Below are 16181 nucleotides of genomic sequence, written 5' to 3'. Positions count from 1 at the left end.
CCTGGCTTTTATTTCTGACAGTCGTCTGCCACAAATGAAAAGCCTGTTTTTGTCTAACCTGCTGCGAGAAATAGGACAACAGATTTTTTTATTATAACTATTATTGCATTGACTACCCTGCCTGGGTAAAAGTTTGTTTGTACTGTAAAATATCAGTATTAAATTAAATATTTTCAGCACTATAAAGAGGTTAAATTAACATAAAAAAAGGTATCTTTCTCTCTTTGTTAAGATTGATGCTCTTAGCACACAGGTGTCAGTAGCCAACAATGCTATTTATGCCCTGGTGGGGACACATTTCTAAAAAGCCTTTTTGGCCAACATTATGAAAAGGTCTCTTTTAACCCATTGTCATAATTTGAGGCCTAAAGGCATGCAGGGTAATCTGTGATTATAAATGGTCCATACGTGTGCATGTGAGTGTGTTTTTCTCTCTATGTGTGTTAGCGCTGTGGGACCTGTTCATGGTGTACAGGCCTCTAACCCATCGGTGGGATGGGCTCCAGCCACTGAAATAGGAAAAGGATGGAGGGATGGATGGATGAGCAGAGGTTTATCTTGTACTTTTCCCTTTATTATTATATAATTGATATCACAGTGATGGCCTGCCCTAAAGTTTAGTTGTTCTTTATTATCACACACCCCCTTGTGTATTCACTCCGTGTTTCTTTGCTTGTATCTCTGCATTTTTGGGGGGGTTTTTTGGTGTTCTGAGTTTGCTAGTTTATTTTTGTCACCTTTGTTGTACTTTTGTATACATACACAAAGATATATAAATACTGTATATGCATACACACTCTACTCTAAACAGTATTAAAATATGCGATGCTGACATACCTTTTTTCTTATTGTCAGCTCTGACAAGTTGTCTCCTTTCCTTTTATATAACATATGACACTCTGACTCTCAGAATATCAGAATATATATTTTGAGTTCATAACAAACTCCTTGTGTTAAGAAGAAAATGCTCAGGCATTGTTTGACTGTTTATGTCTATCATCATGTGTTTTAGCCTGTTAAAGAAATACCATATGGCCACATTAACAAGGTTGCAAGCTTGGGAGTGTCAAATGTCTTTATTTTTGAGCCATACACACCTCTCCAGAAAGCTGTCGCCTCTTCCTTAGCCAACATAAACATACATAAATATATGTAACAACAGGACAATAACAACCGTCATATTTTTTTTTCTGAAAAAACTGATTCTGCTTTGTTGGCTCTGTTCCCCTATTCATGCAGGGAGAGATGCATCTGTTCAATGTGACAAGGGAGGCAGATATTACTCATGTTTCCTGTCAACATTTTGGATGGACCGCGACAACTATTCGTCTCCAGGGTTTCTAGGCATGGAGATGGCATTTGTTTTCTTCACGATCAGTTTATTAGAAATCTTCCGCTGTGGTGACTCCAGGCAGTAATATGTCTCAGCAGTTTAAAAAACAGCATTAAATGATTTCTACAATATTCTTACCCCTTACCTAACTCAGGGGGTATAAATTACGTATTTCTATTTCCCAGAACCTTTCTTTTTATGGAGGCAATGCCATTGATGCGCTGTCCTAATGGAAGAAAAAGGCCCTGTTGTTGGATCAGAACAGGTTTAATCCCCTTGACGTTTATCCTAGAATTTATCCTTGTTTGTTCGGATGGATTAGAAACTGGTGTCAGACTAAGCTGTGGCCTTTCGCCGATATGCATACAGTGGCTAAAACATATTAATCCTCTCCGACTTTCACTCAGGTTGTTTGTGTCACAACAATCATCACAATAGCCTGGTAAAGAAACCAAAAAGGGCAAACAAGCTCAAAAAGGGACTTTTTAAAACAGACCTAGTATTTCCAAATCCATACTTGTATTCTCGGACTCTACATGAGTATTTTTGCATGATTCAAACTTTAAAATAATCTTATACTTTTGTTCGGCTGTTCAGTTTAGCCTCTGTCTGAAGCAAGCCCTCTCTCTTCAAGCTGATTGGGTGTTCTTTGTAAAAGAACTGCTGTATTAATTAGTTACTTACATGCATGCAAATCTCATTAGATGGCAATGTTTCTTCTAAAAGCATCTGCCACTGTGGACTGAAAGGTAATGCAATGCACTGCAGACCTGTTTAATATGCAGCTGTTGTATGACTCATGTAAGAATTAAAGGCTCGCCAGTTCCTACGGGTAAAAAAAGAATGGGGAACAAGAAAAGTTAGAACCGTTTAGAGTAAAAGAGAACTGAGTAGTTTTGTAATAACTACTCTACTTACTCTACTACTTACCGTGTCAGTACCTGGAAACAATACTATAGTTCAGACAAAACTTATTTTCACTATTTTCGTGTTCTGTTCACAACCAAGAAAAACAAAAGATCCACTTGAATCGGTGACGGCATCGCAGAAAGAGGACACAGCATCACAGTTTCAGTTTACCAGCAAGAGTTGTTTCATTGACACAGAAAATTAAATAAATATAAAAAGCTGGAAATCTGACAAAAAAGAAACAAAAAGAAAGAAAGAAAGAAAGAAAGTCTGGGCCAGTCAGGCAATATCCCGTAGGAATCAGAACTTCCCTGAACTAATGAGGCAAGAAAATTAAACCAACAAACAAAGGAGTGAAAAAAACAGACCAAAAAGGAAAATAAATAAATAAATCCTCACAAAGAAGCCGGGGACTGGAAAACTACTCAGTCCATGAGAAAGAGAGTGTCTCATGATATATATTATAACATAATATATATTATGTCACGCTGCTTATCTAAGAAAGAGAGAAGAAATGATTCAGGGAGGAGGAAAATGCTAAAGTAAATACTGTATGTAACACTATGATTCACAGTTAGAAAATGCTAACTACTCTGAAGCAGTACATGAATGTAACAAACATTTTTGGGGGAGACGGGTTACTGAAAACTAAAAATAAAATGATACTCATCAATACCAGGATGCATCTATTTAATTTGTGCTACTCAGAATGGGTACGCACCTTCAAATAATGAGAAACTTGTCAATCATTTATGCAGTGCAGCAATGTACTGAAATAACAATGTTATGCCAGTGGGCGCTGTTCTTTATAGTGCAATACAATGAAATCAAATGATTAATCCCCCCACCCACCACCGCCACCCCATTTGCAGCCATGAGAGCTGTAAGGTTTTAAGCTTGACACAGCAGGAAACTGCCACAGTTTAGGACAGCATCCTAATTGTGATGTTAATGTTCTTCCCCATATATCCAGGAGCTGATTCGTTATTTTGCTAACAGGGGAAGCCCACCAACCCCAATCCTATCAGCAAGCCAACATATGTGGATGGCAGGATGACAAGTTGGATGCATCCAACTAAAATTCCTACTGATAATAGTACAGTGCATGTAATATTCTAGGAACTGTAAGTACTTTATTGTTACCTTCTTACCTAATACTGTGTTGCATTTATGCAACTAAAACCTCATATAAGACACTAAATGGAATACTTAAAAATAGTGTTTATAGTTCATATTATATATACTTATAATATCAGAATAAACCAGGGGGTCTATCTTCACATAAGGAGAGCATGCTGACAATGATATCTGAGCCATATCTGTTATATTGCTACTTAGGATACACTCTATACTTTATACTGATTAAATCACTAAGCAATAAGCTCTTAGTTTGTGTATATTTCCATGGTTCATTGTACATCATTTAAAGCCTCATATTGGGAACATTTACATAAGCAAAAACAGTCCATTCACCACCTTTCAGTCAGGAAATTCGATTCAAGGTTGGAGCCATTTATCAAAACAATAACAGACGTGTTGGTTTTGTAGTTTTTACTGATGCAATGCTCCAACTTACTATAACTACGCTTGATTAAAAAATCCCTGAGCTTCAGATTCCTCCATTTATTTAGATTCCAACATTTAGTGAACTTGAACATATATTTTAATAAAAGTCCAGATACTAATTTGTTAAAAATTACACCCAGAGGATGATGTGAAAGTGTTGCAGGTTAAAATTGCCAAGCAGACAGTAATGAAGCATCAAGGACGAAGAGTTTCTTTTATCTTTGCTGTAAGTCATATTGAATGCCACTTCACAGCAGGATGCAGATATCTACGATATGTGAGTCGACAATAGTGGACAAGTCAGGACTTAGATATTTGCAAAGCTTTCCCAGTTTGTATAAATTTGCCTTGGGAATCATTAAAATGAACAAACTTAGAAAAAACAATACAAATTGAATGAACCCTAAGTTTATTCCTCTCGTAAATGAATACGCAGTCTGTTTTTTAACAAACAAATTCAATTTACAGTGACTCAGAATTAGGAGGCTGTTTGTACTGATTTATAAAAGATAAGCAATTTGGATTCATAGATATACAATACATAAACTGTCCACTATAAATGATGAACAACACCGACTCACTCCTCAGTGTCTCTTTCTATCACTGCCTCCGGTGCCTGTAGCTATACAGCAGCTCGTATATTTGCGTGTGACTGCCAAGCAAATTTTATGCGAGCTTTTCGAAATGTCAGTGGAAATAAAACGTGAATTAGGAGTATTTTCCATCACTATGTTGAAAACAAACTGGCATCCCAAATGTCAACAACGAGATCTGCAAGTACATCAGAGAGAATGAGCTGTGTGAACGTGATTGTTGTTACTGCTCAGTGTCACAGCTATTTCATACTTTAACCTCAAAACACAAACAAAGACACGTATACTACTATGTATACTACAGACACGTTAGACAAACTAAAACCACAACTCGTAACGAAACGGCAGGTGTTATTTAAACATAGAACCAGTTAGATACAAACTTCTCTATGAGAAAAACACCAATGGTTTGAATATATTTGATTTAACTGAAATTAAAAATGATACTTCTTTGTAAATAGGAGATCATTGAGTGCATTTTCGCAGTTCCAGCTCGCTCTAATTCGACGCATAATTTACAAAAATGCGTTTTTGTAATAACCACGTCTTTTATCTGTCACTGCATGCTGCACCCTCTTCACATTTGCACGACATTGAATTGTGAACAATTCAGTGGATAAAAGGATGGGGGGGGGGGGGGGGAAGAGGTCACAGACTGTCAGGAGCAGCACATAAAGAAGCAGAGAGAAATCCACATTGTTTATTGAGAAATGACAGCCAAAGCCAGGGGTGTGGTGTACAAAGAATGAAAAGTCTCATTTTCCAACACTGTTAGTCTGAAGCGGAAATGTACTGAAAAAAGAAGAGAAGAGGTAAACAAGGGCTAGGCAAGAGTACACCAAATGTGACCAGTGAGCCAAAACAAAACTTCTATGCAGTAGATTTATGCTGTCAATGAATATTTATTGATCCTTGTACTGTCAGTATGATGTAAACAGGTGACAGATTTAACGGTGCTATATTTAAATGTGCTGTGCTCATACGCAATCACAGAAGTGTGAGGTTTAGCTTCCTTTGTTGAAATGGTAATTATTATACATTATCATAAACTGGGTCTTACAGCTTCAGCTACAGCACGCAATATATAACAGTGAAGGCTATAAATACATTGTAACCAACAATATGTTTATAGCTTATATTTTCTAAAACATGAGAGTTAAAAACAACCAAAAAACACACACAGATGATGAAACAAGTTGTAAAGAAATCAATAGTGCAGTCAAGACATATTGAGTTGGCACACTTTTATACGTATTTTTTACACGTTGGCACAGGAAAAGAGAACCTGAGGTTTATTAAAAGCCTGTTTGACTGTCGATGGCTTGTTTGACTTTTATTGGTACCGTTACAATTTTGGATCTTATTTTAAAAAGACAGTCACTGACATTTTGTTTGCATCAAATGACTTGCATCAGCTTAGGCATAAACATCAACATCGTAATATTTCTCATTTTCATTTGCTTAAGCAATTTGCTGTATTAGTACTCGCATCTGAAGCTCTAATCCTCCAGTTTTTGGTAGCGCTCTTTAAGCTTTATGGAGATAAAAATGTTCACATACATATTTTTCTTAAAGACACAGTGACATTAAAAATACATTTGTAAGGCTGTAATCCTGCTTCAACAAGTTATTTAACTTGCAACAAGTAAAATTATAATGATTGTGGAGCTTTCGACTTTGAGTCATTCAAGCATAATTCTGAATGATTTTTATTCAAACCCTCTTTCGGCTGTCGCGATCCACATATTTAAGCCACATAGTCTACATCATAATACACAAACTAAAGATCCTCCAACCATCATTTCACTTCACTTTACAGAACATAACTTTAATCCTTTAATTCAGCCTGGAAACAGCGTCGGCCAAACTTCTCAAAACTGCAGAATCACCTTTTAGTAATTGGCTAAACGCACTACTTGGTCGTTTCTGTATTTCCCGCTGCGCCGCTCCTCTTCACACGATGTCCTCTCTCATTTCCCTTTGTGCTTGTTGAAAAGAGCGTAGAGGACTTTCAAGGTTGCAGTGGTGTCCAGAGAGACAATATCTATCACAATATTCAGAGGAGACATAATCCACATGCAGCATCCTTAAGCCACTGAGGCGGTAAGAATATGCGGACACTTTTTACCAGCATTAGCTAATAGCTACTCTCACAATCCATCCTAAGAGGTCATAGATCAGGAGGACAAAAAAAACATTAGATGGAAACTTAATCAATATGTCCTTGGTGAGATAAGATCCCTACAAAATTGCTCTCTGTTGTGAGATGCTCTGACTGAATGAATGTGACAGAAAGATCGACTTCACCATTGGCTAACCTAATTAATTCACGCAGCATGCTCTCATTTTAGGCCCTGAGAGCTGGGATTCCTCATTCAGTGGCTGCAATTATGCCGTTAATTAAAAAGACACTAAAAATGAATTAAATTACCCACTCGCTCCTGGCACAGATTAATTGTGCTAGTCCTTACATTAACAGTTATCGTGTCGAGGATTTATTTTACAATTACAGGCTCTGTGGCTGGGAGGCAATATGGTGGGACAGCTTTAGCGATCTAAAGAGAGGAAGATTCAAGTTTAGAGGGAAGTTCCTCCTGTCAATAGCGCATCTGCAGGGAAGTGGAGTGAATCTGCTTGCCACTGATTGAGTCCCACACTTAGAGGAGTCAGTAACTCACCCGGTCACCTGCTTGATTTCACTCTCCGCCTTATGGAATGATGTAGTCTATGTGACCGAAGGAAATTACCCAAACACACACATGAGCGTTGCTGGTGGCATACGATGTAGTCATACCGCATGAACCCACCACAGATGTATGCTTTAAACTTGAAAATAAACAAAAACGAATGCTGTAGCTTTATGACTTCCTAGAATTTGAACCTTTTCATGTGTACATGTGGCCATTAGAGATCATGAGTATATGTCAAAGAAAGTCGGCATCTTGCATGCTAAATAACATAACATCCATGAGGGCTACCTACAACAACGTCACAAGCAAAAAGTGATTGGCTGTAAGTGCAATTGGCGTTTGGCAAATTCTTTTTATGTGGATGGGGCTTACAACAGCAAGCCTACACCATTAAAAACAGCCCCCAAACACACAAACATGATATTTTGTTATAATAAAAAACTAACCTAAACATACAAAACCTTGATCTGGTTCTTCATCTAATATTGACAAAAATTATGTTTGTAAATATTGAATACAGTTGATTACACACTGTAAAATTCACTAAAGCTGCCATTAATCCATCCATTTTCTGCTGCTTATCTGGGTCTGGGTTGCAGTTTAAGCAGAGAAGCCCAGAGCTCCCGTCTCCCCCAACCTTCTCCTCCAACTCATCCAGATGGGGGGACACCAAGGTGTTCCCATGCTACCTAAGAGATGTAATGTCTTCGGTTTGCCCTAGCTTCGCTCTGAGGCCTTCTCCTGATAGGATATGCCTGAACCACCTTGATTAGTTGGCCCTTCGGATACCCAAACCACTTCAACTGTCTCTTTTCCATGTGAAATATTAGCAGCAGTCTTCAGTAAGACAGATAACACAAATTCATTCAGATAAACACCCACACATTGATATAGCCTAGTAACAGTAACAGTAAGGATCAATCTCTGTGTCTAATCATCTATAGTGATACTCATCATGGCACGAGCGGCGCTCATTCATATTCAGCACGCTATTCCATCTCCCTCTCCAAAACACTCTCAAACTCTCACTCCACGGTGTAGAGCACATTAATTCAGCAATCCCCTTCCTTGCATGACATACAAACACATTTTAGCATTTTTTCCGTCATCCAGATAAATTCTCCTGATAAAGGGCATCATCACTGAATTAGTTTGACATTGGTGTCTTGGAGCGCTGTAGGATTTCATTTTTTCATGGTAACGATCATTTTATCTGCAGGCCTTTTTTCTTCTTCATCATCTGTGCCTGGCATTTCAATCTCAGTAAAACAGTCATGAACAAGTTCTGAGTGTGTTATGTGTGAACAAAGTGGATTTGTCTCACCTTGTGGGTCAACATTGGAGAGCTGAAAGCCTGTATCCTTCAAGAGGTCCAAGGCCAAGGTGACATTATGAAGCTAGAATTTTTTGAAAAAACAACAAAAAAATTTCAAATGAGATAATTCTGCAATGAACCACACTTATTGTAAGACTATATCACATACAACAAAAGCTATATTCTACCCCACTTTTGGTAAAAAAGTTGACTCTGTAACAACAGTAGAGATATTTATTGAATAAACTGTACTTTAGTGCTGAACTTACAATTATGAAGTGCTTTAACTTTAAATTTGAAGATTTCCATTTTATAATACTTGTATATTTTATTCCACTATGATAATATACTACAAGCCTTTTGTACTCTGGTGCTTTTATCGCATAGTAATAGCTATAGGTACTAATTACTTTTAAAATCATACATCTATTTTCTTAAATGCTTTCCCAACTAGGGGCATGGGAGGGCTGGAGCCTGTCCCAGCTAACATCTGGCAAACACACAGTATGCCCTGGAGTATTATACAACCCTGGAAATGTTAGTGGTCCATCACAGGACCAGCACAGAGAAACAGACAATCATTCACACCAACTACAGCTAATTCAGAATCACCAAATAACCTGACATTTATGTTTTTAACAACAACAACAACTTTTATTATGGGGACTGTATAATATTCATTTGATCATATCATATCTTTTAATGGGCACTGCTCTGGGTCATGTTTTAGTACTGTATTCAAGTGATCGGCCGGGAATTAGATTGATAGATGATCAGATGAAAAAGTGTACTTCATTCCTAACACTTGTGAACTGAATAAAGAAATTTGTGTGAATGCGTACACTGCACCAAAAATAAAATACGTTTGAACAAAATTTTGAGTTATATTTTGAGAAAATAAAGCTTTGAATGTGGCATGAATCCATATATGTGAATCTATACTTTACCATCTCAGAGTCACTGACAGGGGTCAGGTTGAAGTCAAAGAGCGGGATGAAAAAACCCTCCAACTGTCCGATCAGCAGCAGCAGAATCACACCATCAGCAAACTGGACAGCAAACCCACAGAGCATTGGAACATTGAAAGTGATAAGGGAAGTAATCACTGAGTCTATTTTTATCAAAAGAAAGCCTGTAAGCAGTAGAAGGTTTCCAGCTGTTGGTGTATACCTGTTTGTCCATATCTATCACCTGCAGACCCAGAGATGATATATGCTGGTTGACAAAGTGTACCAGGGCCTACAACAGAGAAATTATAAAACTGTGCAGTTTGAAATGCAACTTGACAATTTAGGGTATCTTCATCAAAACCCAAAGCATTAGTTGGAATGGTTAATATATCAGACTCTTAAAGTAGGACATCTAAACTTGTTCATTCTGCACCTCGTGTAGCTCACTCGAAATCAAGGAAAGTATTAGTCAGCCAGCAAAAAACGACTGCCCTTTTAAAATATGAGATTTTTTTGTCTCTTTCTCTCTGTGAGCTGCTTTGTGTCAGCCTATAGCTCATTTCAGACTTTGTTGTCCTGTATTTCAAGTGTTCTCACAACTCTTGTGTTCAGGCATTTAGTTATCTTAGTCAAATATTGGAACTTCTGGCTCCAAAATCCTAAAATTGAGTCTTCAAAACAGGATTTCACTAACCCATGAGTGTTGTCATGGTGGCTACTTCCATTTTTTTACATGCAGTCTGTGAAAATTATTTGATTTTTTTTTTTTTAAAGAAAGAAAGAAAGAAAAAGATCATGCTCAACAGTATTTGAAAATCATCTTTTGCAAGAAGGCCAAAAAGCCTTACAAGCACATTGGATTAAGAGTCCCGTCCTTCACCAGCCAGCTCTGTTCATCTGCCATGTATTGAAGGTTCAGATCAGGCAACAAACACACAGCGTGACATTTATCATTTGTGTTAACACCACTGGAGTTCCTCTCTCTCTAGAGATGAGAAAGTCAACACCTTTAAAAAATCTCGGCACTTCTTTACTTTTTCTGGTGTCCTTGTTATACCTTTTTCACTGTGTTGACCTTGTGAGCCTCAAGCTTCAGCAGTTGCTCGATGGGATCTTCCCCTGGGTGACCAGACAGCCAAAAAAATGTGTTAGTAGGCTGTAATGCTTTTTGGATGACATTCAAGATGTCACATCAGCTCAACCTCTGACCACTCTCACTCACTTTCAGTATTGCTGAGGGAGTCTGTGTCGCTGCTGAAAAGGCAAAAAGGATTTATATATATATATATGAGGTGAGTTTTTCTTCACATTTACAGGATCACACGAGGCAGTAAGCACCTCACCTTCCCTCTGTTAAGATTTCCACTTGCACATCTGATTTGATTCCACTTTTGCTGACCTGGGTGTACAGCACACCACAATGAGCAACAATTACACAAAGTGTGTCTGAAACCATCCTGGAGCAAAAGAAAAAGTGCCAAAGTTTGACAAGAACAACTTACTTCTACGACTACAACTTCAATCTTCACATCAGAGGGCAAATCCAATTCAGGCTGGAAACATCTCACCATGGCAACAAGCAGATGAAGGGTGGCCAGAAGGTCCTTGTTGTGGATGACTGACAGGTAAACAGCAGAGGACCAGACACACACAAAAGAAAAATCGGCCGATGTGATCAAACTCTCAAGCAGGGCACGAGTGTCTTTGATAAATAAGAAACTGACACTTGGCCCCATAACCTACTTACCATTAGTACTCACCAGCAGCTATTTTCAATATCAATCCAGTTTTCAGCAAATCTAAACAATAGCATTTATTTTTATCTATTTATGTCTTCACTCTGTAAGTAAAACTTTCTCCACAGCTAATGATCGGAGCACTCCCATTAAGAACAACTCCATGATGACCCTGTTAGACAATATTACCATATTATATTGACCTTCTTGGTAATATATTATCCTTATTATTACTCCTGTTGCCTAACATTAAAAGAATTTAAATGGTGATGCATGTACAGCCCTATTTTTAGGTTTTTGTTTTTTTAATAAAAGCAACAAGCAAATCCCATAAACTGAGATTTTATTCAGACTAAATCAATTCAATCAATCAAAATTCAGAATGTTTAACATGAGACAATTTACTCTTTTATGAAAACTGTTAGCTCAGCTGCTGCCATCAAAGTCAAAATGACCTTATTTTTTCTTAACATTTTCTCAGTTCATCAAATCATTGGATTTGATTTTTATTTACATTTTACACTGTACACTAACTTTGTTTGAATTGGGGTTGTACTACAGAACAGCAGCAAACATGATTATCACCAAATCATGTTAACTTTTAATTAGCATTCGCACAGATTAGTCTTTTTTGATACGTTTCCCTGTCTTCTATTTGGATTCACCCTGAACAAAACGCAAAGGAAGGCAATGAAAGAAAGTGAAATAATTGTAGTCAAGAATCTGACAGCTGCCCTGCCAGGTTATGTTGTGTCAGCCCAAGAAAGAACATTTTAGGTAAAGTGTTCAGCAGTCTATAAGTTATTTCTCTGCATAACCAAGCAACCAGCACTGACGTGTGATTAAAATGAAACCCTATAATGTCAGGAAATTTTATCTCCACCAAAATCCTGCGCAGTTGGTGTAAGCTTACATGGTACCCTTGTGATAGCACCAAATCCTGTTGAAATGAGAGGGTTGCCAGAAGAGAACATTTGTTGACTTGTTTGTTTGCGAAGCCCAGTCGGCAGCATGACTCACGTTTGACGTTCCATTTGATCTGACTGCTGTCCTGCGTGCCCAGTCTCTTGCCCAGCTCCTCCATGATTATTTCCAGCTTGCGGATCTGAGCTGTGCTGGTCAGCACTATCTCTTCCACATTCAAATGCACGTCGGCCAACCTGGCTGAAGAAATCAAGAAACAACCGAGTATCATTATAGGGTCTGACTGACAACAACCTCCAGCTTTTTAACATAATATCTGTTTGTTTTTCATCCTCTCAGTCAAATCACTATCAAACGCAAGTAAGTATGATAAATGAAATATCAAATATTCATTATCTCACACAGCAGGTGATGAAGTACCAGTCCATCATACACATCCTCCTCCAGACTCTGAACAACGATGTGCTCGGGTTTCAAAGTCTTATTGATCCAATCAACCAGTGCCTACCGAGATATAATTCATCACACGGTCAGAGAAATTATCCGCTTTCATCTTCTTGCATACATTTTTCCTTTATCAGTGTTGCAGATGAAGAAAAAAAACAGCAAGAGACCCTGTTTTTAAAGATTGTGCTTTTGGATCCCGAAACAGATAATAATAATAATAATGCAAGATACAAGTGCTCATCTAAAAGAAAGCTTATATTTCACTTGTTTTCCTCTCAAGTTTACATATAAGACGTCAGAATTATTTCAATTTTTCCATTTGTGTGAAACATTAGCGCTGCCCTCTTTACAACAATATGTTTAAAATTCTGATCCAGCAGAGTCTGCTGGCTCCTCGCCGTGACATCTGTCTCCCATCTTCTCTTATAATTATGTTCATTAAAATTTCACCCATCCTCACACCTTATTCCTGTATGCAGCCCACTAAAGACACAAAGGTAATCTCAGATCTGCGGCTGTCCAGGACGGGCGTTTGATGTTACAGTAAATGTGAAATAGAAGAAAGCGAATCCGACATGTGCAAGGCAGGGATTCATTTCTTACCTCCTTCAGCTTTTCAAGTTTGGGGTCTTTTAAAGATGTTGGTTGTATGAGTTTCCTCTTCTCCCCTGTAATGGACATGAAAACAAAACTGCGCTAGTCTCTTACGTCACCCAAAGTGCATCTGATAGCTCTCTTTAGAATTTCTGCTTTGAATATTTCAGTGATAGGTTTTACAGGTTTTGGCAGTACCACTATGTTTGCTGCTTATTCACATATACTTTGAGGTTGGCCATTTTCAAATGCATTCCCTTCATACATCCAGCCCTCCCGAGCAACATAGAAATCAGCAGAGCCCGCAAAGCTGTTTCGGTTAGTCTAATCTATCTCGGCAGAACTTCTAACTTGGCAATATAATTAAGCTGCGAGAATCATAATTTTATGTGGAGTATGGATCAAAGAATTATTCGAAATCTATTGCTTTACTTAGAAAGACAAGCCCACTCCAACTCTGCTGTATGGAGCGTCTTGCATCTTTATGCAATGCTTTTGAATTGTGGCCAATTTCAGCTCCCAACAGAACTGCTTTCTCGATGAAGTCGGTGTTTTATAAACCCATCATTCGGTACACAAAAACTTTGATACTAGCCGGGGAACATAGTGGAGGATTCAGCAAATTAAAAACCAGATATTCACCCCAGGAGGTGGCAGAGACCAGAGCACACCAGATTTCACATGAAAGAGAATACAGGACCTAAACTCATTTCCTCCATGTCTGCTAAATGTGTAAATGAGCAACTGTCACCTTTCAAGTTCACAACATCAGTGCCCCCAAATGATCCGAAGGTCATGTCCTGCAGGTTTAAATGATTACAGATAGACTGGACACGTCTATATTCATTATCCTCATTATATAATATTGGCGAAAGTCTAATAGAAATGCACGAGGCAGACACGATTTTCAATATGAGGTCACTGGGATGATCTTTTACATGTGCCACATGAATCACTGATGACTAAGATTGACCTTTTGAGTAAATGCAAACATACCCTGAAAAGACTCAAGTTCCACAGGCTCTTCTTCTTTCTGATAATTAAAGATGTTCTCCTCCATCATTCCTCTGCAAAGTGATATCTTCACCTCTGACCTGTCAACACATTTACATAAAATTACAACAAACTACAGGAATTTCTAATACACAGTGTATGATATCAATACAAGATCAAGCAGGGTTCTCAAAGTTTTAAAGATCGAATAGCGGTGTACCCCTCTTCTCTTCTTCCAGCTCAGAGGATGATTTACATTAGAAACTATTGTTTTTAGATATTTGTTAAGTATTGGTGAGGTAGAACTTCTTGACACCAGCTGATTTTGTTGGGGGGGGGGGGGGGGGGGCGCAAACAAGAGGCAAACCAGACATTTTTCTGCATGGGCCCAGAAGAACATCTACAAAAACAGTGTAAGCTCCATTGTTCCATCTACAAACCAAATTTTGAAAAGATTTCCATGCAAAATAAATGAGTTTGGACTCATTTGAACAGAGGTGATGTCTTGTGGTCTACTAATTAAAACTGTACATTTTTTTAGACATGAATACAACATCTGGATTAAAGGGAACATGAACCGTTCATATAAACAGCAAACTTGCAAACTTTGAGAAGGGTTTATTAATGCTAAAAGGTACAGAGTTTCATTGTTTGCATTGTTGTCCAGATGTCCTTTTCAAGAAGACCCTGCTTATTTTGGCTAAACAAAGTCAAACCACACTCTGCACAACAGCATGACTCCTTATTAAAATAGTCCAGATGGTAAAATCACCTTCCTCTAGTCAGAATAGTCAACTATTGAAAATATTGGGACCGTTCAATTTCCTACTTTGATGTAAAATACAAAGAGGAAGATAATAATTCTATTTCAAGCAAGAACAGAAAAACATTTTACTTTCAATCAGTTGGTCTTAAGACTTACCACATGCTTGGACTGTTATTAAAAGACACCCAGCAGGAAACATAGCCCTAATATAACCTCTTCCAAAGCATGTTGCTGGCTTCAAATTCAAAATGTGCATCTCTTTTTTTAAACACTTCGCAGTTTTACTATTTGTCTTTGCACCCCAAAGGCAAGGTTTAAAGGATGTGCAAATCACTGAATTCTGCTTTCATCACAATACACAATTTGTACACAATTTGTTCCAACTTTCTCAGGGGGGAAAGTGGGTTGTAAAGCACAGAAGAATGAAGAAACACTTTCTCTATGAATATGTTTGGCAGAAAATACTCTCAGTGGTGCCTCAGTAAGTCCGGAGCCATACTGCTCAGTTTTCAGCTGGTTTTGAGGACTGACCAGCAGTGAAAAATGCCGGCTGTGATGGCAGACAGCTTACCTTTGAGAGGAAATCTTGTATCTCAGAATTGTTGCTTTTAAAGTACAAAGACAAAAACAGCCTTGTGCTCAGCTCAGCCACACAGAACTTCTAATGCAGGTATATTACTCTGACTGAAGGTGTTACACGTTTCTAAAAACACAGAGAAACGGAAACTGATTGGGTTTGGAATCGATCTGTTCCAAAAACACGTTATACCAAAACAGGAAGCCACTTAACTTCCTCACTTCTTTTTTTCCCTTTTCTTTTTTTTCTCAACGGCAAACTCATTAGATCAAGAACTTCAGGTCCCTGCAGAGTTACAGGGGCTGGTCTTGTTTCTGTGAACATTTTGAATCATATGGCCTGAGACAAAGCACAGCAAACACATAAAGCAACACACTCTGACAAAACAGACGTGACCTGGAGCTTGTCAAACGGTTGTTTCCTGGATCTGTGGAACAGAAACGCCTCGGTGAGCAACTTCTCTTTCTCTGGGTGTTTAGATTGTGTGTGGCTTCCTTTTCCTGAGGTTGACAGTAACTTTCAAACAAGGTCATAAACAAAAAGTCTTTTTGAATAAGCTTACCTTCAGCACTCTGGGAGCGACTCGGCAGAATTGAGTTCCTTAGCTGATGTCAACTCCACAAAGTGTCAAAACAGCGATATATCAGAAGTGGAGGGCTGTACTCAATCTGAATAGACTCTTGTTATTTCTATCAATGCAAAGGTCTGGCTGTACTCAATTTGAAAACTGTTGGCTTGAAAGAAAATAACATGTCACAGGGTTGAAAAGGAAGATAAGCGCATGAGAG

General features: G+C 38.2%; 1 protein-coding gene across 2 annotated transcripts; it reads right to left on the bottom strand.

The window, feature by feature from the left end:
* Positions 1-5283: 5283 nt before the first annotated feature.
* On the bottom strand, positions 5284-16181 carry parvg (parvin, gamma). 2 transcript variants are annotated; one of them, XM_080304614.1, is made up of 13 exons: positions 15956-16181; positions 14054-14151; positions 13067-13131; positions 12418-12520; positions 12113-12256; positions 10859-10974; positions 10700-10755; positions 10579-10610; positions 10414-10475; positions 9577-9645; positions 9354-9455; positions 8416-8488; positions 5284-6445 (listed from the first exon to the last, which is right to left on the bottom strand). In XM_080304614.1, the coding sequence occupies exons 2-13, from the start codon at positions 14118-14120 to the stop codon at positions 6372-6374; spliced, it is 963 nt and encodes a 320-aa protein (XP_080160740.1). In that variant the 5' UTR covers positions 14121-14151; positions 15956-16181; the 3' UTR covers positions 5284-6371. The 2 variants fall into 2 exon arrangements, with proteins under 2 accessions (XP_080160740.1, XP_080160741.1); XM_080304615.1 differs by lacking the exon at positions 15956-16181 and adding an exon at positions 15388-15519.

Source organism: Astatotilapia calliptera, chromosome 7, assembly GCF_964374335.1.
Source record: "Astatotilapia calliptera chromosome 7, fAstCal68.1, whole genome shotgun sequence".
Classification (NCBI taxonomy): Eukaryota; Metazoa; Chordata; class Actinopteri; order Cichliformes; family Cichlidae; genus Astatotilapia; species Astatotilapia calliptera.
Note: the sequence above shows the minus strand (reverse complement) of the source record. Positions and strands in the feature narration are given on the sequence as shown.